At 39.7% G+C, this 25253-nt stretch overlaps 3 protein-coding genes across 4 annotated transcripts; all 3 read right to left on the bottom strand.

Moving 5' to 3' along the window:
- Positions 1-3447: 3447 nt before the first annotated feature.
- LOC116263144 (nudix hydrolase 14, chloroplastic) lies at positions 3448-9316 on the bottom strand. 2 transcript variants are annotated; one of them, XM_031642758.2, is made up of 7 exons: positions 8907-9314; positions 8478-8583; positions 6357-6434; positions 6057-6149; positions 4886-4978; positions 4428-4526; positions 3448-3722 (listed from the first exon to the last, which is right to left on the bottom strand). In XM_031642758.2, the coding sequence occupies exons 1-7, from the start codon at positions 9200-9202 to the stop codon at positions 3465-3467; spliced, it is 1023 nt and encodes a 340-aa protein (XP_031498618.1). In that variant the 5' UTR covers positions 9203-9314; the 3' UTR covers positions 3448-3464. The 2 variants fall into 2 exon arrangements, with proteins under 2 accessions (XP_031498618.1, XP_031498619.1); XM_031642759.2 differs by lacking the exon at positions 6057-6149 and having other exon boundaries at positions 8907-9316.
- A 2390-nt stretch (positions 9317-11706) lies between these two features.
- On the bottom strand, positions 11707-14163 carry LOC116263445 (geraniol 8-hydroxylase-like). Its single transcript, XM_031643216.2, has 2 exons — positions 13185-14163; positions 11707-12517 (listed from the first exon to the last, which is right to left on the bottom strand). Exons 1-2 carry the CDS (start codon positions 14073-14075, stop codon positions 11909-11911), a joined length of 1500 nt encoding a protein of 499 aa, XP_031499076.1. The 5' UTR covers positions 14076-14163; the 3' UTR covers positions 11707-11908.
- A 2979-nt stretch (positions 14164-17142) lies between these two features.
- Positions 17143-21446, bottom strand: LOC116262621 (geraniol 8-hydroxylase-like; the record flags this gene model as incomplete). The annotated part of the gene is made up of 2 exons (XM_031642109.2): positions 17143-17916; positions 20580-21446. Coding segments are annotated over 2 exons (1476 nt in total), but the record flags the coding sequence as incomplete, so codon positions are not given.
- Positions 21447-25253: the final 3807 nt, after the last annotated feature.

Raw genomic sequence — 25253 nt, 5'->3', positions numbered from 1 at the left:
AAAATGTCATAGTTAGTATCCTGCTTCTTAGACATATATGCAAATGGTAGTGTCAGTGGATACTAAGCACAGCCCATGAATGATTGCAACAAGGATATGCAACCTGTTCATCTTTTAGATGCATAAAAAGATGTGTTTCAGGAGACCCTCAGTTTAAGTGGTTGGATTTTAAATATGCTACATGTTAAAACTGAGGTATTAGAGGGTGGAGCGGGGTCCGACCTTAAATCCATGGGACCTCAGATCACCACGGATCTCAGGTCCACGGTGAAGCAAACGGAACCTAAATTAACTACAGTGAGAATCTCAATGTGACTTCGTCATACTTCTCAAGCTCAAAATCTCATAGTTAGTATCCTGCTTCTTAGACCTACATGCAAATGGTAGTGTCAATGGATCTGAACTAAGCACGACCCATTATACCAACTCTCTCTCTCTCTCTCTCTCTCTCTCTCTCTATATATATATATATATATATATATATATATATATATATATATATATATATATATATATATATATATATATATATATATATATATAGACACACACACACACACACATATATACACATATATAGAAAGGTTGTGTGGTCTAGAGAACAATGAAGAGGCAGGTGAATAAAGCTGGGAAAGCAACTGAACTCGAGCACTATGAAAAGTTTTTCCTTGTGGTCGTCCCCTCAACTCACCTACTCTTGGCTGGTTTCAACTCCAATGGCGCTTGTGGAATTCCATACTGTAAAGGTTGAAAGTTAAGTGCGATCCTAGTGGCTCTGTCCCCTCCTCTCTTCGTTCACATTCTTTCCTGTTCTGTTGGCTTTACTCTCCCATGTCTTGTTTTGCTAGAAACAGCTACTGACATTCATGTGCAACCAAATGATGATATTGGCGTGCCAATAAAAGAAAGAACATTAAATGTTCATTTACAGGTTCGATCGGTGCCCCTTTTTTCCCGTATATATGAAACCTAACAAGAATTCTGAGGGCACCCCTAACAAGGGATTGTAAAAGGATTATGTTTTATGTAATGGAAATGACCAAAACACCTCTGCAGTTAAATGCAAGAGCCCTCCCCCAATAAGGGCAAAAGTGGAATCTGAAAAAAAATACAACTCATAAAAATACCCAGATACCAAACTTATCTCAAGATGCGATTGTCTGGGTCAAAAGATGCGCGCAGCTTACAGTCTGGCGCATGGTTTCATGTACAATTTTTCTAAATGAAATCTCACGAGCACAAATTTTTAAAAAACTTTTAACCCGTAAACGAATATTCGAGTGATATGTCACTCCATAAAAATAATCTATTGTTTGACTATAGTAATATAGGCACTTAAAATTTTTTTACGAATGTTAAAATAATGCACGGAACTTTTTCCCTTTTTATTTAATGATAGATCGTAAAATAACTGACTGCATGTAGAGAGTGCGCGTTTGGAACCCATTCCTTGTAATTGGGTTGGCTTTGGTGCAAAAGCTGATTAATTTTTAGCGTTTTGTGTGATTTCTTTTCAACAGAGATGGAGATTTTGATTTAGGGATTTCAATCATAAGTCCCTTTTTCGATCATAAATCTTATTTTCCCAGTACAAAAAGGTAAAATAAGAATTTCAAGTATATATCTTGAGTCCAACTGAAGACCCTCAGCTTTATGAACCATGAATTCCACAATGGTACTTTTATCACATTAGCAAAAACATGCCACATCAAATCCATAGGTTTTAAATCTAAAGTAATTAAATGTCCTTAATTGCTTTGTCATAAACTTTAATTATGCCAATTATTGGAAAACAGGCTTTGTTAAGAACTTTAACTCCGAAGACTAATTTGGAATGGTTGAGAATTTGTACTATCATGAGACAATGAATACGTCAATAGCCCATAAGTTAGGGCTGACATATAAAGAAGCCCTGCTCAATATTTCAAACATTGAAGAAACGACAGTAAACTGTTGCAGAAGCTCGTCGGAAAGAAGGAACTAGGAGAACGAAGCTCCTGCAGCATTATAGAGATGATCCAGTCCTCAAGTTTATTATGCTAAGGGCTTGATCCTTTCGAGTTACTCGTCATTGGGAAAATTATTTTGAGTGCATCAACTATTATATAATCCACAGTGTAAAAAAGTGTTAAAGAAAGAATTGAGAATATAACAGTCTATACTAAAAAAATGAGCGAGTTCCATCACATTCCTTGTCCGTGATTCATGATGCGGTTTAAAATTAATTAAGTCCTGCTTACTGAACCAACCATTTTAATAGTTTCTCACTTTTCTCAGGAACGACAACATGAAGAGAGGTGATTATTATAAAAAGATAAAAAGTAAACACACATATAAAATAACAATGAAAACAGAAAATAAAAAGAGTTAATAGAAATTCCCAAACACCACCATCCCTGAGGTCCATGGCCTAAAAAATTGGGTGCACATGACCCCTAAGACAATTGCCTACCACAGGCATTAAATTACCTTTATAATGAAACATTGATGAAAACGCAAGGTCGCATCCCATGTGAAGTCAGAAAAAAAAGTTGCGCAACCTAAAAGCGTTTGAACCCCTTATTGAACCTAGTATTGCAAAAATGAAAAGTTGAATCAAAGCCGCTAAGTTGGTCTTGTGGTACCAGCAGATTCAGCTGAATCATGAAGAATATATATATATAGAAAGAGAGAGAGAGAGGGTATGAAGCTTGACACCCTTGTATCTACTGGTGAATGAAATCCAGTAGCCACTTATGACATTTGAATTGGCTGATCCAGGTTGATTTTTACAGCAATATCGAAACTCATATTTTCAACTTCCTTTTTCAGAAAACCAGAGGTATATTTCATATCAAAAAGACAAAAAATCAGAATACCAAACATTTTATTAATTTAGATAAGATTAGTGAAGAGTTCAACAACTATAGCTTTTAGTGTGCAAGGACACATAAATTTGAAAAAAAAAAAATGCAGCCGGCGGGCCTTTTAATCTAAAGACTGCATCTACATAATTGATTTGTGGACAGAAAAAAACATTCAGGTGTTTCTATTAGTGAGATTTGACGTTGAATCCATGGTATAGCAAATTATATGCCAAAGAGGGAGGTCGATACATGTAAGTAGTGATTATATATGAATGATCTCCTTTTTTTGTTATTTTAATTCAGGTGTCAGTCTCCGAAACTCCAAAATTATGAATAATTAGAGAATAAGCCATCTCGCAATTGACTCAGAATTTGTTATCTAAACTTCATATTTTATGTCTTCTGCACTTTTCAGGCCTTTTCATTTGTATCGTGCCAATTTTTCTTACTACTGTAATAAAATGTTTACATAAAACTTGATCATGCTGGAGGCTGGAGATAGCATGCATAGCCACAAATGAAAGGACCACCGCATAGGTGTCATTCGTGCAAGAGCCTGCAAACACGCACATGCACATGTATATGTATATATGCATGCACAGACAGGAATAAATCAAACTATATTGCAGAGAGATCAGGTGCATTTTTAGGAGGAGGTAGAAGTCCCTCCCTCTTAGCCATTTCATACAAAGCAATGGACGCTAGCACTTTTGCATCAGCGGTCAGACGCCAGAGCTTTTTGTATGGAACAACCCTCACCTTGATCAGTTCACCACGCTCACGCAGACCCGTTTCTTGGCCTTGCAGTGCTTCAATAACTTCCTTCTTCACATGGCCTCGGTATAGAAAGAGGATGAGTTCCTCATCACAACCACCCTGTGAAACAAACGAAGAGAATTGCATAAATGAACTCAAAGAATTAGAAATTCAAGCAGGAAAATGTACGACTGGCCTGACAGTGGTTATCTCTTATAAAACTCACGTAGATTTTCTAACATGATTTTCTCCCAAGAAAGTAAACTAATTTTCACCCAAGCTATGAAACTGTCTCATCTGTGAAAGATGAAATATTTTCTAATATAGAAGCTATGTCACATGGGTGCGGGTACGGCGGTACGGGTTCAGATACAGCAATTTTAAAAATTGTGGGTACGCGAGTATGCGAATTTTATATTTAAAAACATTAATAGTCTTATAATCTACAAAAAATCTCAAAATTAAAGAAAAATGAGAGGAAAACATAGAATCTTATTGGAAGGGAAATATAAAAGAAGGGAAAACAAAAATTAGAGAAAAAATTAAGTTTGAAAATATAATTTTAAAAGCTTTAAAATGCAGCCGTACCCATACCCATGTTGCCATACCCACGTACCGACACAAGTAAGTGGGCAAAACTGGCGTACCCATGTCATAATAGAAGGTATTTTATACGTCTCCAGATGTGTTCAAAGTGATGAGAGGCAAACAACACATGCACACATGCCAATTTTACCTTTAAAAATCTTTGAATGAAGCTGATGAAAAAAGATTTATCAACCAAATTTAAATAAACCAAAATTGATGAACAAAAAAACTGCATACCGGTGAAGGAAACATTCTGCATCCTGTTGATGGGTCCAGAAGGGCAGTGAGATTAACCAACTCATCCAGATTCAAATGTATACCAGTTTCCTCTTCAACCTACCAAATAGTAAACCACCTTGACAACCATATATACACAATAAGAGGACTGTTTTATGTAGTAAGTTATCAACAAGTTTCCAAGCACACATGCTACAGGTTAAAGAAAAGAGTGACGATTTTGCTAAGACCAAATAACATTTCAAAAATAATATTAAATGATTAACATCCACTAATTTCTGTTCCTGTTTAACGAGTGACTAAGAAGTCTTTGTTAAATCCACATGACACAGATGTACAACATAGGCATAATCCTTTTGAAGATCCGAAAATCTAGTTACACTTCAAGTTAATGCTCACCAACAGCGATAGTTTGTCTAATAATGCAAAATCCAGTTTCCAAAAGAATGGGAATTCACCTCACGAACTGCTGCACCAATAACATCACCTTTATCATCATCTAACATCCCAGCTGGCAATTCTAAGATGAATCTCCCAACAGGAACTCTAGCCTTCAAAAACAAGTAACAAAAAAAAAAGAGAAACAATCACTAGATTCCCATAAACAATGCAAAACTCATGTGGTCAAGCTATGTGACACGGGTACGACAATGCAAAACTCATGTGGTCAAGCTATGTGACACAGGTACGTGAGATTGCCCCACATACCCGCTCCGGTATGCTGGTACCCGGAACCGGGTACCGCGAGAGTGTTGGGTACGGGTTGGATCGGGTCTGGGTAAAACAAATCCAAACTATAAAAAAAACCATCGTTTTTATGTTACGAAGGTTGAGCTCTGCAGCTCAACCCCGACCGGAATTGTTACACAGTAGAGCGATGATGCCCAGCGACCGACGGCCACGTCCGCGGTGCATGGCGGAAACCGGCAGCAGCCAAGTAACTAAGTAAGTGCTTTTTTTTTTGCTTTTCACTATTACAACTTAGGGTTCCATTTTCTTGATTTGGGGCTTTTCGTTTTTTTGATTTGAGGATGTTTTGTGTGAAGATTGAAGGTAAATCTATAGATTTATATACTTCTTCGTGCTTTGTTTGATTTTATGTGACTGTCTATTGCTGCCACTTTTGTTTGGTTGTATTTTATTTCTATCAGCTACTCTGGCTGCCATTTTTGTTTGGTTGCTGCCACTTTCGATTAAAAATTTGATGAATCTATCAGCTATTTCTTTCAATTTTCTTCATCAACCAAAAAAAAAGTGATGCTGCCCATCAGCCAAGCTTATGCGCAAGCTTAAATGAAGAGTAATCACCTGATCGTGATTGGTTTTCTCACTTTTCTGTACCAGCTGATTGCTTATTATTTTATTCTTTGAATTTTTTGTTCATTATATATTTTTTTTTTTGCATCTTTTTATTGTTTTGTTTGTAAATTTTTTTATGGGATTACACTTATGAACTGTTAATGTTTTTTTTCCATTCTATCATCTTTGAAAATTTAAAAATTTGACGTACCCGTGTCCCCCGTGTATACCCGAACCTGTATCACCGTACCCACACCCATGTGACATGGAGGTCAAGCAGCCAAAAAAAAAACTGGTACAAAAATCTCAAAATCAAACAGCAAACTTTACCTGCTCAGTTAAAACAACAAATAGCTCGCCCTCAGACTCCAAAAGGATCAATGCTGCCACAGCTTGTCCTCGCCCAAAAACAATACCAGGAATCTAAACATAATTATGCATACGTGACTTTTCATTTCCAAAGTACTTTATCATAACCTTACTGGAAATAAAATTGAACTGGTGTTTATCAATACCAGTAAATAATATTTTCATAGATTAAAATGAGCTGATTGCCATTTCTGAAGTTAAGCAACTTAAAATTGACATGTAACCCTTCCAACAAAGTGAAAGAAAGAGAAGATTTGTTACCATCTTTCCTGTCTTCTTATCTATAATTTCAGCTTTGAACTTCAGAAAACCAACACTTCTGCCAAACATATCTACTCCCTGGGAGCCAGGTAAGGAATGGATAAGTAAAACAACCATCACAGAATTAGCATATAACAAACACCATGTTCAATACTAACAATTTCAGGTACACAATACATTCAAGCAAAAATTATTAGATAAAAAGATAGTATGAAATTAGACCTTTTATCATTTTATATCTAGGCACAATGAGTTCCCTTATCCTATCGGCCATTAGAAAGACTTCAGAGCAACTACATGAATTGCAGAAACAAAATCTCAGATGCAGCATAAGTTTGTGCTTCTTGACATGAGCGTAAACTGCAAATAAAATCCATTTTCCACATGTAGAATTGCAAGGGAGTCATGAGTGGCTGCTTCCAATTCTCGTAACAGTAAACAAACTATACAAGTCTTCTAGGCAATAACCGTTAATGCACCTGATGAATTGGGAAACATTCCAATACCACAAAGAGCCAGCTATATTAGGGTAATTTCTGGAGTTGAGTTGTATAGCTTCTCATTTGTTATGGCTTGGACCTTCTATGGCCGATATCGGTGCACAGACTCCTTTCTTCTATACTATGTGACACGGGTATGTCTAATTTGCCCAGGTACCCGTGTCGGTACATGGGTATGGTGACACAGGTACAGGTATGTGGGTACAGCTGCATTTTAAAACATTTAAAATTATATTTTCAAACTTAATTTTTTCTCTAATTTGATTTTTCCCTTCTTTTATATTTTCGTTCCACTAAGATTCTATATTTTCCTCTCATTTTTCTTTTAATTTTGAATATTTTTTTGGATTATAAGACTATTAATGCTTTTTTTTTTTCATTTTATCATTTTTGAGAACATAAAATTTGCCATAGCTGCGTATCCACAATTTTCAAAATTGTCATGTCTGAACCCATACCGCTGTACCCACACCCGTACCATACCCGCACCCATGTGACATAACTTCTATATTTTTAGAGAGGCAATTGTTATATGATCTATTCAAAGCTGCCATAAGCCACACACACTCGCAGCAAGGATTAAAGGATGACAAATCAGTCCGTGAAGTGCACATGGATACAACAATTATCATGCAATGTTATCGGCGTTGGGACAGTCCTTTCACATTTGAGTTAAGAACATGGCTTGTTCCTGGTAATAAATTAACTTCCTAAGCCTAATGCCTACAGAAACACTTTTCTGGGTTCGACGATATGCATTGAGACAAATATCACTCATTTGAAACAATGAAAGACATCAAGATCCTTGAACTGTGGGACATAACTTAATCAAAACAAAACAAATTACTAGTTCCAGTCTCTGTGGTGCTCACATTCAGCAAAAGAGCAGATCAAGACAACCTGTGGTTACTCCTGGTCAAGACCAATTAAACCATATATTATTCTTCTCCTCTCAGGATACATTGCTAAATGACCTTATTTTAAATTATAGTTCTCTTGCACACCAGCGACTACTCACTTTCTTAGAATGTAAAAGGAACACACATACACACACACACACACACACACACACACACAGAGTTTGACGGCGTGTCCTGATTTCAAGACATTGTTCTTCATCACGTACTCAATCATGCAGACAAATACAAATTCTGTAAATGATAGACTTATGATTCCTCATTTCTACGAAAGTCTTCATCTCATTATTCTCATAATTTCACTATCTTGTGATGTAGAACTTTACAGCACCAGGCAAGAGCCAGATTTCCAAAGGAACAAGGCAAACGATAAGAGTAGCCCAATGACTTTTAAGGAACCTACATAGTTTTCATATTAGCAAAGGTCAGAAGCAAAGAGTTTCATGTATAGTCTGTCATGCACAAGCAAATGAATCAGATCGCTGCTTTAACAATATAATCAGAGTGGGGAAATCTATTCAATAGTTGGTTTAGGAGATATATTTGCTGAATCCGGACAGAAGTCACCGCACTACTCTAGTCCTGTTAATTAATCGCATCCAATGTTAAACAAGCACCATGATTTGCACCGGCACCAACACCATGAAAAGGGAAACATGAGTACATCACGAACCGAAGAACAAAAGGTATAGAGAAAGAGAAACCTGAATCAGCACTTCCCTTAAGCTGAACGCTTCGGTTGCTAAGATGCCCTTCTCCCCATGCAGGTTCCTCAACCAATTCTTGAATACCAAGCAATCAACAGCTTTCCTGAAACCCACATTATAGACAAAAGAAACGCATGGGTTTTCTGAAACACCAACTACCCGAAATCAACAAACTACAAAGGTATAATCCCGCTCCAAAAACTTATGTAGAAAAGCCAGAGTGTTCAGGAATCTAATCACGTAGAAGTTCACAACTCATTCCACTTTTGAAGATAAACATCAGCTTTCAAAACCAACCTACATCCTAATAAGACGGACTACCTTTTTCCCTTTTTCGAGTGAAACCAGCTTCGTGTGACCTATTCCAATCATCCCACAACTTGAAATCATGAATTGGGGCGAAGAGAGAATGCACAAAGAAACTACCTGAATTCAGAGTCGGAAAGTGCCGGGGAGGCGACGACGCGAACAGGTGCCCCCAACACATCTAGGGTGAGAGAGAGAGGCCGTCCGCTTTCTACCTCCTGCGCTTCGCACATCGTCAGGTCCCTTGAGGCCGTGCTGAGGGGAAAGTAGGACGAAAGCCTCCTGGTCGTTGGTAACACCGGGAATGAATTACAGGCGCGACGCAGCCCCCCAAGCCAAGACGACCGACGGCGTGCGGGCACCCCTGCGAATGAGAAAAGCGCGCGAGCACAGATCATTGCCTTCACTAGTTTCATTCCGCCATTGACCGGCCGGCTGTCGCCCTAACCGGTTTCAGGGAGTCGGGTCATGGTTGGTTTACAGGTTCCAGATCCAATAAACTAAGGAGCTTGCCGACAGGCCAAGGCTCTTCTTTTCTCGGCTCAGCTCCGTTCAGCTTCCGTCGTTATAAAGAGGAAAACTCGTTCGTACTTTGAGGGCCCGACAAATGAAGTCGCGACACAAACACGAGAAAAACGGAGAGATTCGTGACAAAGTTTTGTGTTATCAACTACATTCACCGAAAATGAATTGAATTGACAACCATACTTTCACCGGCCTGTCAACTTAGGGATGAACACGAGTCAAGTGGAACCGAGTTCAGTCATCTCAAGACACGAGTCAAGTGGAACCGAGTTCAGTCATCTCAAGATAGGCTCGACTAATGAAACCTCAAACTCAACTCGACTCAAATTCGAGAATAGATCGACGGAAGCAGCTCGAGCTCGACTCAGCAGTTATGTATTGAGCTCAAACTCGTTTGAATAGAATTGATATTCATCGTTACCGTTATGTGTTGAGTTTGAACTCGACTCGATTAAGACTCGACAAATTCATATGTCGACTTGATTAAGACTCAACAAATTCGATTAAGGCTCGAACTCGACTCGACAATTACGTGTTGAGCTCGAACTCAACTCGATTATTTGAACGAGTCGACTCATGATCTTGAGCTCGACTCGTTAAGCAAATGACTCGGCTCGAATTTGTTCGCTAACCGAGCTTTAACGAGTCGAACTATTGTTCACCCCCACATCAACCTCACAAACTATGCTACTCCTAAAGGGAACGTGGTTGATGAAAATATTGACAAGTTATAAATAAAAACCGGTAGCAAGTAACTTTTCACAAGGAAAAGGCTTTGTATTCATGAAAAATGTTTCTACGGCACAATAATATTTACATACATACATTTGAATCAAAATGATTGCATAAATTAAAACAATCATGATGTTAATAATATTTTATTTTTTAGTAAGTGGAGGAGTTTTCCATATTCTAGTGAGAGATGAAATCTCCCTTCTCTTGCCCTTTGAGCCAAGAGTTGCATCGGCGCTGAAATTCTCAACGTACATCAGCTACTATTATGTGTGGGTTAGGATTTTACCCTTAAGGAGGCCGAACTGTGCCACATTGAATATAATTTTTTGCAAATTTTTCACAGGGATCAGTACTTATTTTTTAAAAGTTTTACAAGAGCTAAACTTACATTTCTAAAAAATTTAATAAGTAAAGTTTCGTTTTTCAAAATGTGGGAGAGAACATCAACCTCTATTGGGGTCCCTGGCGGTGTGTTATCATTCAGGGATAACAAGATTGACCACGAACTCTAGTGGAAAAGATAGTCAAAGTCAACTTTTGGTTGAATAAAAGCATTAAAAAATTAAAGATGAAAATAACAAGAGATAGATAAACTAAGCTTGTAAGACTACCAAAAGAGCTACATTGATCATATACTAAAAAAAAAAAATTGGACAGATCTAAAAGTTTAATTTGGGTATAATGTATATAATAGAATTTAAGCACAAATTATAATAATGGCAAAAATATAAAACTATATACATTATATCGCATAAATGAGAAAAAATATTGTTGAGTCTTTGCATGATTGCCGATCATTTGAAAAAAACACAACAGCTAGACTGTCGATAATATGAAGGAGATTATATATAAATATGTTGTCCACTTGTATAAAAGTAAGCACGTAAGCAAAAAACACAAATAGTACTCAATTATTCGTATACTTTATGCTTCTCCATTATTTAGTGTCTCTTGATTTTTTATTATGTCAAAAAATTTTTAAATTAGTGTTCTCCTCTAAAAATATATATATTTTTTAATTCCGCCACTGATTGGGCCAAATCAAGCCCCCGATACCCAGACTGCCCCGACTCGGTCAGTTATTTATGACAATTCCAAAGCAGACAGTGGAGCGGTTTTTTTTTTTTGACGTATTTTCTTCTTCTCAAAAATAGTTTTCTCATTAAAAAACAAAGGCTAATTTTTGCACTTTTGCCATTTTGTCCTTATAAAGGGGCTAGTGTTGTCCTTTTTATTGGTTTCAATTCAAGAATCTACCAGATTACAAAAGCCAAGAACTTTAATTTTATAGTGGATTGAATCTGTTATGATGCTTATCAAGTTGCTTTTAATTCTAAACTCTGTCATGATGCTTATCAAGTTGCTTCAAATTCTAAACTCTTGTTCGGCTCTTTGGATGAAATACTTCTCTTATTCCTACCCACTTGGAAGTTGCTTCTAAACTCTAGTCTGCTTCAATCAGTGTCTCATTGACAATCTTGTCATCGTTAGTAGATTGTATATAGGTTCGTGAAACTTACTCATAATTTATAATCTGATATAACTCCAATTAAATATAAAATTTCAATAACACATATATTTTACTTATAGTCGTTAATCTGATGCAATCAGTGTCTCATTGAGAATCTTGCCATCGTTAGTAGATTGTATATAGGTTCGAGAAACCTGCTTACAATTTTATAATCTGATATGACTCCTATTAAATATAAAACTTCAATAATACATACATTTTGTTTATAGTCGTCACCAAATTGTCACTCGCATCCCTCCAATCACAAGTTACAGCCAAACCATTCACTATTTTTCATAATCAAGTATTCCATTTGACAGTAGAAATTCAGACATTTCCCATTAAGCAGCCGTCAAAAGTTCAGTGCAGGAACAACCTTCAAGGGCACGCGTTTCTTCAATATGAGGCCAAACATGTCGTCCATATCAAGTTGTTCGGGTGTCATCCCATCAGGAAGCTTCCATGAAAAGCGGTGGACGAGAGAAGCCACAACAAATGGAACAACTCTCTTTGCCAGAGGAAGGCCGACGCAAATCCTCCGGCCTGCTCCGAAGGGAATGAACTTGAAATCCCGACCCTTGTAGTTTATTTCCGATCCGACGAACCTCTCCGGTGAAAATGACACGGGGTCTTCCCATGCCTGGGGATCCCGTCCGATCGCCCATGCATTGACGATCGTCTGAGTGCCGCCCGGAATGGTGTAGCCGCAAAGCTCGACTGTGTCTTCTGATTCGTGTGGTAAGAGAAGAGGAAGCGGCGGGTGCAATCTCAGCGTCTCCTTTACCACTGCATCGAGGTAAGCCAGCTGCGGGATGTCGGCCTCTTCCACAGGGCGGCCGTCGCCGATGAATTTTTTAAGCTCGGACCGGAGAGCAGCCATCTTTCCTGGGTGGTGAAGTAGTTCAGCCATCGCCCATTCGATGGTGGAGGAGGTTGTGTCGCTGCCGGCAACAAACATGTCCTGCTCATTTAATCGAATGTGAGAGAGACCTTTCAAATCAATGTAATTACATAGTTAAAGAATTAAACATGTGTAGTATAACTTTGCAAGAAGTTGTACATTGTTGATATCTTTTTTTACTTTTTAAGTTTTTTCAGTTTAAGGTCTTTTATAAAAAAAAAAGGTAGTGTCGTTTTCATCTTTTTGAAAAAAGTAGTGAGGGACTTCTTTATCTTTATTGAAAGTACTTTACCACCTTTTTAGATTTATCACCTTTAATTTAATGTCCACTTATTTTCGTCATCTAACCACCGAAACATTGTTTAATGGTTGGGCATCCAACATTAAGTTTGTTCAAGATTCGCTATCTCAACGACGTGATCGTTACACGATAGGGGGAAAAAAGACAAGCTACCTCAACAACGTCACCGTTATATGAAAGACTAGACTGAAAGAGAGGAATCTAGAGTCGCAGGTACGATTGCACGAGAGAGAGGGCCGGCACTTCCGTCCGTTCGATGCTGTTCCAGTCTGTTCTGCCAATCTTGCGTTCGCGTTTGCATTAGCTACGTGAAAAACGAAACCGGATGTGTTGTTCCAGGGAATTCAAACGACCTAGAATAGATTCCATCTCATATGTGTGTGCGTGTGCGCATGTGAAAAGATAGAAAAAGGCAAAGAAACAGACCATGAATAAGCTCTTGAGCACGTCCATGGTGTACTCAGACCCAGGCTTCCCACCCAGCTGTAGCAGGACGTCTAAGAAGTCGTCAGTCCGCACAGAAGAAGCCGCAGCGTAAGCCTGCAAGCGCTCCTCGATCATCGCGTCGAACAGCTCGTGCATCCGCTGGAAGAAACCCGTCATGGCTCGCCGCACGCCCTGAGGATCCACCAGACGGAGCGGCGGGAAGAAGTCGGCGAGGTTCGGCCGCCCGGCCGTCTCCATGATGCCCCCCACCAGGTCCTTCAACTCCTGCGCCGCCACCCCGTGCTCCAGATTGGCTACGTCCTTCGAGAAGAAGGTGTTCGACACGATGTTCAGGGCGGTGACCAACGCGCACCGGCCGATGTCGACTGCGCAGCCGTCGGCAGAGGCTGCCTGGACGTGCTGGAGGAGTTCTTCAACCTTCTTCTCGCGTAGGCCTCGCAAGGCGTCGAGCCGCTTGGAGGAGAAAACCTCCGTGTTGCAGAAGCGCCTCAGCTCTCGCCACCTCGGGCCGGCGGGGAGCCACGCCATCGAGTGCTTGTAGTGGTCCAGCGTTTTCGCGGCCTCTCCCACGCTTCGGCCGGAGAAGTCTCGGTCGTGCTTGTGCAGAACCTCCTCGGCCACCTTGGCCGACGAGACGACAATGACCGTCTTCATCCCGAGGCGTATGGTCATGAGAGGCCCGTATATTTTAGACAGCGAGTACAGAGATTCATTGACCTTGTTGCCGAGCTCCAGCAGAGAACCCAGAAAGGGAAGACCGACTGGTCCTGGCGGCAGCCGGCGATTAGTCTTCCTTGGGAAAAAAAGGAAGCCGAAGAAGCATAGCAAGAAGATGCAGGAGCAAAGAAGGAGATCAAATGCAAACTCCATTAGTCCGATTTGAAGCTTGGCTTTGTTTATAAAAGTTGTTCTTCTTTTTTGTTTCCTCAAGTTAACAAGAAAAGATACTTTGAAAATGGGGCCAGAATAAATTACGTTTCTTCCTTCTCAAGCGCTCTCTCAAATTTCTTTCCCGAACCTCATGGCGCTCGGTGAGACATCCGCTGTCGCGTCGTCACGTGTTTTTGGTTCGTTGAAAGATTTTTTTGTCTTGTGGGACAAGCGACTCAGCCTGTGATTGGTTAAATTATATTTAAAAAAGTTAAAGTATAAAAAATAATAAAAACATATTAGTTGGCAATTTTAATGTTGCCAGCTATACTATGCTCTGGACGTCAAATTGTATAATATTTAACTAAGCGTGCAATCACGGAATCAACTGAATTTCTTTTGTATACTAATCGTGTAACTTATATTGATCCTTTCAAATAAAAAGATTTCTCATCAATAACGAAGAAAACAAAACTACGGAGATAATAACATCAGCCGACTTTTCTTCCTCGATGATTTAATTTGTTTCCATCAAACCGTCGTTCTCATCTTGTGATGTTTTTGTCAATGGTATTTTTATTTTGCCGTATGACATAAAGGGGCCCATTTGAATTGAACATGTAGAACTTTTAGTTCACATTTGGTAGAAAGCGTCAGCTGCCGAATAAAACGAAACTTTTTTACAGTGTTGTTCAACTTCACGTTTTGTTTAGATGGAAGGAAAGGAAATGAAAGGAAAGGAATGAGTTGATAGTAAAAGAAAAGAAAGTGATGGAAAGAGAATGAGAAAAGAAATGAAAGGAAAACCATGATTATAAAGTTTGTTTGGATAAAAATGAAATGAAAGGATATAATTTATATTATTTTACAATATATGCTTAACATTTAATTCTAGAGGTATATAGGAAACACAATGAATAGCGGCAACCCACTATCCAACGGCGGTGATGATGACTTGGTCGGTATGCTCTGAACGAGGAAGATTACCATCCAAGTCTCAAGTAGTGACAGGAAGGAAGAAAGAGACAAACCACACTTGTTGGAGTCTTGACTCGTGGCAGGGGAGAAAGAAAGAGGCACACAAGTTTAAGGGTACATATGATAGAAAAAGATAGATTTTTTCTTTCATTCCCAAGATTGAATTTACATTAGAGTAATTTTCCATTCCTTCCCTTTAATTTCCCTTCCTTTACAACCAAACAAATTCTTTATTTTCCTTTCATTTCCTTTCTTTTTAATTAATCAACCAAATAAAGGATTGATTGTTCAATCATTCACTTTCCCTCCATCCAAACAAGATGTTATAATCGACATTAATGTTGTGGAACTTTAATAGTGGGAGAAATTTTTTGCCTATTAACTTTTCAGTATCCGGAACAAAAATTCCATGAAATCAAACAAATCGGATAAATGAAAGGTGAAAAAAAAAACTAAAAAGGTATTCAGTAGTAAATACCTAGAAGTTTTAAGCTCGGATATATATTTAGTTCTATGTATTCTCCATAGGTTACCTAATCTAAGCAAGGACAAAGAACAAGACTCGAAACCAACAGGTCTTGTTGAAGTTGTTCATTTAAACTATTTCAACCAAACAAACACCTTCTATTGAAGTTTGACACATTCCAAAAACTTAAACTGGCTCATAACCATGCTCACGAAGGCTACACCACGTGGCCGACTGGGTTAAGATTGGGAATGACTTGACCCAGCCCGACCTTGATAGGTCCGGGCCGAGTTAGTATAGAGCCAGAGCTAGTTCCAGAAGTGTACACCTAATCCTTGCTCGTTAATTGGTATGTTGGGTTTATAGTTAGATCCAGCAAGCCTTTAATTCAGCCAATGACCTAAGACTGTTTCGATCACATAATTTAATTACTATCTTATTGTTATTATATAAACTTCACAAAATTTCAGAATCCTATTTTATGCATTTTTTTTATTACTGCATCAATAAAAAAATAAATTCTGCAATATGAATAAAATTTTTGTGAACCTCTGATTTACTCCAAAAAACTTTTAAGCTCTGCAATATAAAATTTTAACAGCACATACATTGTGTTTATATATAATTGTCATCAAATTGCCACGTACTAGCTATCATTTACTATCATTTATAATAAAGTAAAACAATTCCAAAGTGGGGCCGGATTCATAGGGAAATCAATGAATCATTTTTCAATTCAGATATATATACTTTTTTTTATTATCTTCTTTTCCCGAATGTTCATAGATTTGAAGTTGAATTCATATTGGGATAAGAATGAAGAAAAACTTCATGCCATATATATAAATTGAAGGCGCATGCATCTCCATTCGAAACCTGGCTACACTCAACAATTCAACACCATTGCAGCTTTGAACCCTAGAGTGCGTTTGATGCACATGGAAGAATTTAATGTGGTAAATTTTCTTGACAAATTTTTCTGAAAAAAATTTCAGGATCAAATTTAATCCTCTTTCGATTTGAGGTCATGTTTGATGCACAAAAAAAAATTAACGTGGTAAATTTCACAATGTACATTTGTTAAATGCAAAAAAAATTTAACCTCATTGAGGGAGATTCACTCCAAAATTTGTATAAAATCGTAAAAGTCTCCAAAAATCACCAAATTTGGTCACCAGCAAGCCAACATTCTCAGGATTGGATGCCCCAAATTTGAGTCAAATTCGAGTAGTCTAAGGCGACGGTGAGAGCTGGTGCTACGGTGAGAAGCTGGTGGGACGGTGAGAGCTGGTGCGACGATGAGAAGCTGGTGCGACGGTGAGAAGCTGGTGCGACGGTGAGAAGGCGAGCTGCGAGGGTGAGCTGTGAGGGGTTGGTGTTTCGTCAAACCCGCTCCTTTTTGCAAAAAATAGGGTGAATTTCACCCCGTTTGATGCAGTTTTTGTCGGGCGGGTGAAATTTTACCTGTCTGTATGATTTTTTCCGAAAATTTTGATTTCAACCTGTGCATCAAACGCACCCCTAAGGACAAAAGGAAATTCAACATGTACCATTGCAGCTCTGAACCCTAAGAACAAAAGGAAGAAGGGAAAGTTTGGATTGTCACCTTACGAGCTAGTAGACTAGACTTTAATAGCAGATAATTAAAGATGCAAATACATTTGCTTCAGTTTAGATGCATAACCAGACGCGTCGATAGATAAAGTATGTACACAACCATAAGTGAATTAAGAAGGAAAAGAGCTTTTATCTAATCCTACGACAGTGCTCTCTCATACTGAGCAGTCGTCAGAAGTTCAGTGCAGGAACAACCTTCAAGGGCACGCGTTTCTTCAATGTGAGGCCAAACATGTCGTCCATATCAAGTTGTTCGGGCGCCATGCCGTCAGGAAGCTTCCACGAAAAGCAGTGGACGAGAGAAGCCACAACCAAAGGAACAACTCTCTGCACCAGAGGAAGGCCGATGCAGATCCTCCGGCCTGCTCCGAAGGGAATGAACTTGAAATCCCGACCCTTGTAGTTTGTGCCCGATCCGACGAACCTCTCCGGCGAAAACGACACGGGGTCTTCCCATACCTCGGGATCCCGTCCGATCGCCCATGCGTTGACGATCGTCTCAGTGCCGCCCGGAATGGTGTGGCCGCATAGCTCGACCGTTTCTTCTGTTCTGTGTGGTAAGAGAAGAGGAAGCGGCGGGTGCAATCTTAGCGTCTCCTTCACGACTGCGTCGAGGTAAGCCAGTTGCCGGATGTCGGCCGCTTCCACAGGGCGGCCATCGCCGATGAATTTTTTAAGCTCGGACCGGAGAGCAGCCATCTTTCCTGGGTGGTGAAGTAGTTCAGCCATCGCCCATTCGATGGTGGAGGAGGTTGTGTCGCTGCCGGCAACAAACATGTCCTGTTCATTTAATCGAATATGTAATTACATAATTAAAGAATTAAACATGTGCAATATAACTTTGCAAGAAGTTGTAAATATTTAATATCTTCTTTTACTTTAAGTTTTTTCAGCTTAAAATCCCCATATGCAATGTGTTAAGAAAACAAGACAATTGAGATGAATGTATGGAGGTGCTCATATATATTTTCTAAATTATGAGCATCTCATTGGTTATGGCGATTGCCAACTGAGAAGAAAGTGAAGGGGAGAGTAACACATCATGAGGATAGAAAAGTGCACATCATGTGCTTGCAACTCTTGTATAGTAGGGGTAGTTTGGTAGCAGCTACACTTTATGATTGTCATACGACACTTTATGATTGTCATACAAAATTAAGACATTTTCATGAGACACTAGAATCAATATTTCATAAACCAGCTTTATTCTTTAGGGATAGATTCATGATATACTTACAAAGTGACCTTAGTGTTGAATGATCCTTAAAGGCTAAGGGACAACAGTTCTAGTGTTTCATGAATATGTTCCACTTCTTACTAAAATCTGATAAAAAATTGCTATACGCTGGAAGACAATGAGTTGTCTAAAACTGATCACTGTGAAACCTGTACTAGGAAATCCTTCAAGGTTCTTATGAGATAGATGCGTATATTTCACCTTAACCAAACACAGGATTAATGTGCTAACTACATTGAATGGCAATCCAAGTTTATATTTCAATGATCGCATTAAGCGAATAGGGTGAATGGAAATTAAGGAGGGTGTTTCATAGAATTCTTTTAGGTCTAAAAATTGTACTCGTTACGGTTGAACGGTGCATGTACTCGTTAGCATGTTTCCTTGTGTGCTTGCTTTCTTCGGCATATGAGGATGACTGATGTAATATGAACCACGCAACACGATAATTGAACTCTTTAACAGGTTGTGGACTGTGTCACCTCACTTAAAACGATCATATGCGTGCAAAGGGGTCATGAAATGGGACTACACTAGTGCTATTGAAGATGATGTTGGATGGCCAGTTTATGATGAAGCAACTGGAAATTTCAGGACAGATACAAATATATATTGGGCACCAAAATTTTGGCTATTGAAGGTAAAGGACAGGGGATTGAACATGTTCACAGCTGCTGAGGATAGGAGGAATCAAGGATGCGGACTCGGTGGATTCATTTCTTAAACTCGACCTAAAGAAAGTTAAATTCCACATTCGATTATTTGACCTCTTTAAAGAGTGGTGGAGCTAGATTTTTTTTTTTGAGAGACACTTTTATGTATAACAAAGCAAATATTTAAAGACGTTCATGTGAAAAAAAAAAAAAAAAAAAAAAACATTGAAGGGTGCGTGTCTGCAACTGCCCACACCAGCCCATATGTAACTATAGAAAGAGTTTCTTATCATTCCTATGAGACTGTAAGTCTTACTCTTTTATGGATCTTTGTCAATTTCTAATATAAGGATAAAATAAAGAACTGGGGTTGGCACCAAGTCAGTAATAGAGTCCTATGGATGTTCTAGTTGACCACAGGCAGCACATGTGGCTCTATAATGTTTGGGTGAATGGGAGGGAACCTGCCGCCTTAAGTAAGAGGCTTCCCTCCCCCTAAAGTTGTATTGAAACTTAGGTGAACTTAAGTTACCCCTTTCAAGTCAAGAACAACACCTGCTGCCATCATGTGTAGTTTAGAAGAATAGCACCCATAGGTATCAATTCATCTTTTTGCTCTTAGCACATTGCCGATGACTCAGAAACTTTTCATATGTTGCAGATGACCCTTTTAGAAACTCTTGACGAGTTGTAAATGTTTTCTGAAATATTAAAATATAAGATGTTAAGGGTTTCAAAAATAAGTATCAATCAAACTAGGTACCTCACAGACATAAAGTTGATGGTTGGACCCAGCTCAATAACTACTCACATACATAAAGTTGATGGTTGGGCCCAGCTCAATAACTACTTGGGCAGGGCTTGAGCCATTAGCAAGGGCTTCAGCCATGCCAAAGCCTAGTTTTCTTGAGCCCCAGCCCAGCCTGAACCGATGCCCAACTTTAGGTTTGGGCTTTTTAACGTCCAAAGCATTTTAGTCATTAGCTACCCAAACATTGTTTAATGGTTGGGCATCCAGCATTACGTTTGATTACTGGAAAGCGTAGGGAAATTCATCCAAAATTAGAGAAATGCCTAAATCGAAGGGTTATGGTTTGGATCAGCAGGTTAGGAGCTGAGGAACCAGATTCCACACTTGGTTGGGAAATCCAACCGGAATCCGATTGCTTTTGGCCGAAAAATCAGAAGTGAATGGTATCTCGATAGAAAGGAAAACGAGGAAACATGACTTACTGAAAATTGATCGATATGGTGAATCGGGCAACGTTCTTCTCGTCGCCGGAAAACGACCCTTGTCAGAGGGTGAGTGAGAGGGAGAGTCCCAGCCTCCCAGGTACGATTGCAAGAGAGAGAGAGAGGACGAACTCAGAACAGAGCGAAACGGAAGGTACGCGAAACGGGTTGCTATTTTATACCTCCCGTTTCGCGTCCAGTCTGTTCTGCCCGTCTTTCGTCCAACGTTTGCATTAGCTACGTGAAAAAGGAAACAAGCTGTGTTGTTTCAGGGGCATTATGTGTGCATGTGAAAGATAGAAAAGGGCAAAGAAACAGACCAGTAATAAGCTCTTGAGCACGTCCACGGTGTACTGAGACCCTGGCTCCCCACCCAGCCGTAGCAGGACGTCTAAGAAGTCGTCAGTCCGCACAGAAGAAGCCGCAGCGTAAGCCTGCAAGCGCTCATCGATCATCGCGTCGAACAGCTCGTGCATCCGCTGGAAGTAACCCGTCATGGCTCGCCGCACGCCCTGAGGATCCACCAGACGGAGCGGCGGGAAGAAGTCGGCGAGGTTCGGCCGCCCGGCCATCTCCATGATGCCCCACACCAGATCCTTCAACTCCTGCCCCGCCACCCCGCGCTCAAGATTGGCCACGTCCTTCGAGAAGAAGGTGTTCGACACGATGTTCAGGGCGGTGACGAACGCGCACCGGCCGATGTGGACGGCGCAGCCGTCCGCAGAGGCCGCCCGGACGTGCTGGAGGAGTTCCTCAACCTTCTTCTCGCGTAGGCCTCGCAAGGCGTCGAGCCGCTTGGAGGCGAAAACCTCCGTGTTGCAGGCGCGCCTCAGCTCTCGCCACCTCGGGCCGGCGGGGAGCCACGGCATCGAGTGCTTGTAGTGGTCCAGCGCTTTCGCGGCCTCCGCCACGCTTCGGCCGGAGAAGGCTCGGTCGTGCTTGTGCAGAACCTCCTCGGCCATCTTGGCGGACGAGACGACAATGACCGTCTTCATCCCGAGGCGTATGGTCATGAGAGGCCCGTATATTTTAGACAGCGAATACAGAGATTCATTGACCTTGTTGCCGAGCTCCAGCAGAGAACCCAGAAAGGGAAGACCGACTGGTCCTGGCGGCAGCCTGCGGTTAGTCTTCCTCGGGAAGAGAAGGAAGCCGAAGAAGCATAGCAAGAAGATGCAGGAGCGAGATCAAATGCAAACTCCATTAGTCCGATTTGAAGCAAAGCTGTTCTTCGTTTTTGTTTCCTCAACTTAACAAGAACATATAACCTTAGAAAATGGGGCCAGAATAAATTTCGTTTCTTCCTCTCAAATTTCATTCCCGAACCTCATGGCCTTAGGTGGGAGACCTGCTGTCGCGTCCTCATATGCTATTGACCTGTTAACTGGGAAAGAAATATCAAGGGAAAAGCTTGGTTTTGTGAAAACGTGGTTTGGATGATAAGTAAAAACTTGGTTTAAAAACAAGAAAACCAGGTGTCAGCTTTTTGCAAAACTCAATTTTAATGCCGTTCAAAACAGGTTTTGTTGAGACAAAACGTGGTTTTATGTTACATCTAAACAGTCATTAAGAATTTTTGTTTTGTGGGATGATGTGATTGGCCAAATTATATTTGAAAATTTAAATAAAAATAAAGTAATCTAAAATTTAAGAAATAATTGAAAAGTGGCCACATGGCATGGCACTCTCATGTGGGCTATGATAAGTCCCATCTGACGTTCTAAAGACGACACGTCTCATTTTACTTTTCGGTTGATTGTTGCGTTGGATTCATGAGAATTAAATTGAAAATGCACACTAACGAGCGTGAAGAGGACACTCAACCATTTTCTTTAGGAGTCGGCCGACATTTTTATTTATAGGGCCGACATTTCCCCCATTCCCTTCTCCCCTGCTCAACCAGCTATTGTTTGTTTGCCGCATAAGCACCATCAACGTTGACAGGTGCAATCACCGATCACCACATCCAAGTTTTGGGTGGAATTTCTTCAGGAATCAAGAAATTTTCAAAATCTTGTTTTAGGAATTGAAGAAATGAAAACAAAACCTAGTTTTTCAAAAACCTTTTGTGTTTTTGTCGGACTTGAGTTTATATTTCAAGAAGAGTTTATATTTCAAGAAATAAATTTCTCAGTTTGATAGGAATGAAAGATGAAAAACAGTTGGCGATTAAGAACTGCTTTGATGCCAATGCTTATTTTTTTCGTCTTGCAATTTTTTTTTTCCATCCCTTTGGGTGAGATGAAATTTCTGAAAAGAAGTTTCCGAAAACAGACCTAACAATAAGTTTGTTCATCTCAAATTTGATGGGCAGAAAAAGTTTCTCAGTGTTACATGATATTTCACACCCATCAAACGGGCCTTTCTATACTGACCGTGTAGTTACATTGATCCTTTCAAAAGATCAATGTCTTCCGAAAACAGACCTAACAATAAGTTATGTCTTTTTTGTTAACCAAAGAATAAAGAATCACAAGAGAATAGAAGGCTATTACACATACACAGGACAAATAATCCATAGACTCTGATTGCTCCGGGTCATCCATGCAGTTAATCGTTCCTATTCTCAGTTTTCTTCTTGATTTCTTAATTAATTTATGATTGTGTTTAAAATTAATGTGATTCAGTCTCTATTCCAAACTCTTGTGGCATCAACCCTTTGTGCCACCATATAGTACATAGCGGGGTGTCTTTCCGAAGGCACCATAAAACAACCTTGGACCTTGGAGGGACGAGAGGAAAAAGAAGCTTCCAGTTTCATTAAATGGTAGAATTAAGCTCTCACTCACCCTAAGGTGATTATTGTGATAATGCCTAAGGGAGTTAGTGCAACAGTCAGTCTCTGTTCCAAACTCTTGTGGCATCAACCCTTTGTGCCACCATATAGTGCATAGCGGGGTGTCTTTCCGAAGGCACCATAAAACAACCTTGGACCTTGGAGGGATGAGAGGAAAAGGAAGCTTCCAGCTTCATTAAATGGTAGAATTAAGCTCTCACTCACCCTAAGGTGATTATTGTGATACAGAGGATGCATTTGAGGAGCCAAAAAGAAGGTGATTACAAATTAGGGACTTAAGTTGAAAAGACCCTAAGTCAAGTAGTCATATTTTTTCTAGTGCTGCGGTTTATATTCTCCACGGTAGGGTTTAAATGATGTGGGCTTGTCCAGGATTTTTTTACCAATGGAAAACAACCGCATTGGTGATAAGATCAACCGACTTTTCTTCCACGATAATTTAGTTTGTTTTCGCCCATTGTAGTGGCGGAGCCATGATTTTTCATCTATGGGACACTTGTGCAGGTGACACAATTTTGGTGTGGCATATAAATTTAGAATCATAACAATGTGAAGTTAACACATTATAAAGAAATTTTTGATTTTCTAGCGTGGGCAGTGGCCTACCCCAGCCAACAAGTAACTCTGCTACTAGCCCGTTTGAATATGTGGAACCTCATCTTGTGATGTTTTTCTCAATGGTATCTTATTTTGTCGATTGTGATGTTTTTCTCAATGGTATCTTATTTTGTCGATCGACAGTCAACACAAAGGGCCCGTTTGAATACGTGGAACCTTAGGGTAGAGTTGGAACTTTAATTCAAATTCGGTGGAAAATTTCACCTGCAGATAAATGCTGAACTTTAATGCTGAGAGTTTGGAGTTATTATGGAACTTTAGTACAGACATTAAAGTTCTATGAACTTTAATGCTAAGATTTTCTTTTTTGTCTTAACTTTTCAATAGCTAGAACAAAAGTTTCTTAAAACCAAACAAATGGGATAATAGAAGGTGGAACAAAAAATCTACCAGAAAAATACCCCGGTACTAAATACCCAACAGTTTTAAGTTTGCGTACTTAATTGTATGTATTCAAACGGAGCCAAATGAAACTCCATGATAGATCCGGGCTGATCCGGAGGTGGTTCTATAAGTATATACCAAATAGTGAGATGAAAGTGTTTGACACAAATGTTAAAGTGCTTTTGCTATTTTTTGGTGAGCAAGAGATTAACAATCCACTGCTTAGAAAGCATTATCGAATTCCCTTTGTTTCTGGAGTCTTGAGCTGTGTCGGTATTTAAATGGAGTATGATACACCCATCAATTAAACTGTCATTATCTTACTGTTGAAGGTCTAAGAAAATAGTACCCACCAAAATCACACTGAACAATGTGATTAGTTCCTTTGCATACAATATCCAAAACTTCAAAGACCTTTGTAAACTTCAAGTCCATCATTCAAAAACATTTTTGATTTCATATCAAGGTATTCATAGTGATGGAGGAGGGAAAATGACTAGCCATGTTTTTCATAATTTTCTGTCCAATAATGGGATGAAATGATGCTTGTCATCGTGCACATGTTCCCCAATCAAGTGTGGCTGTCGAGAGGAAAGATCAACTGCATTGTCCTATCAGAAAGCAGGATTTTCTATGTTGGGTTACCTTTGAAATTGTGGGCCGATGCTTTTCAAACATCTAAGCAACTAGTCAACTATGAGATTTGTAGTTGTTAAGTTGCAAGAGCTTCACTTCCTTTTTTTGGGCGCCCCGGGCAGTCTTTTGGCTCTCCAGATGGTCCACCGGATGTAAGTTTGGGCCTGAGCCTAGTTTAGAACCACAAAAATTGATCCGGACCTGCGGACCATCTCCATAAGGTATTTGGCCGGCTTGGGTCGGCTCGACGAGACTCAATTTGGTTTGATTTATTTTTTAATATTATTTTTATTTAATAATTATATATATTTTATTATTAAAAATATATTTTACATTTTAAAAATATTTTTTAATTTTAACTGGAGTGAGTTCAAGTTGGGATGTTGGGTATCAACCGGGCCCAAACTTGATTTTCGGTGCCGAGCCAGCCCGCACCCAACTCCCGTCTGGCCGGGCTGGCCTGTTGACCAGGCCTAACCTGTTGGTTGCTTCTCTTGTACACTCATTCTCATTGACGCTGCCCGGGATAACTCTGAAGCAACTAGAGATGGATGATCGG

This window comes from Nymphaea colorata, chromosome 10 (genome assembly GCF_008831285.2).
Source record: "Nymphaea colorata isolate Beijing-Zhang1983 chromosome 10, ASM883128v2, whole genome shotgun sequence".
NCBI lineage: Eukaryota > Viridiplantae > Streptophyta > Magnoliopsida > Nymphaeales > Nymphaeaceae > Nymphaea > Nymphaea colorata.
This window is presented reverse-complemented; position numbering and strand designations above follow the sequence as displayed.

Excerpts from the sequence above, each read along its gene's own strand:
- LOC116263445 (XM_031643216.2), bottom strand. The coding sequence starts at position 14,075 with ATGGAGTTTGCATTTGATCTCCTTCTTTGCTCCTGCATCTTCTTGCTA. Across the intron at positions 12,518-13,184 it reads TGCTCAAGAGCTTATTCATG|GACATGTTTGTTGCCGGCAG; the intron begins GTCTGTTTCTTT and ends TTAAATGAGCAG.
- LOC116263144 (XM_031642758.2), bottom strand. The coding sequence starts at position 9,202 with ATGAAACTAGTGAAGGCAATGATCTGTGCTCGCGCGCTTTTCTCATTC. Across the intron at positions 8,584-8,906 it reads CTTTCCGACTCTGAATTCAG|GAAAGCTGTTGATTGCTTGG; the intron begins GTAGTTTCTTTG and ends TGTGGGTTTCAG. Across the intron at positions 4,527-4,885 it reads TTGGTGCAGCAGTTCGTGAG|GTTGAAGAGGAAACTGGTAT; the intron begins GTGAATTCCCAT and ends ACTATTTGGTAG.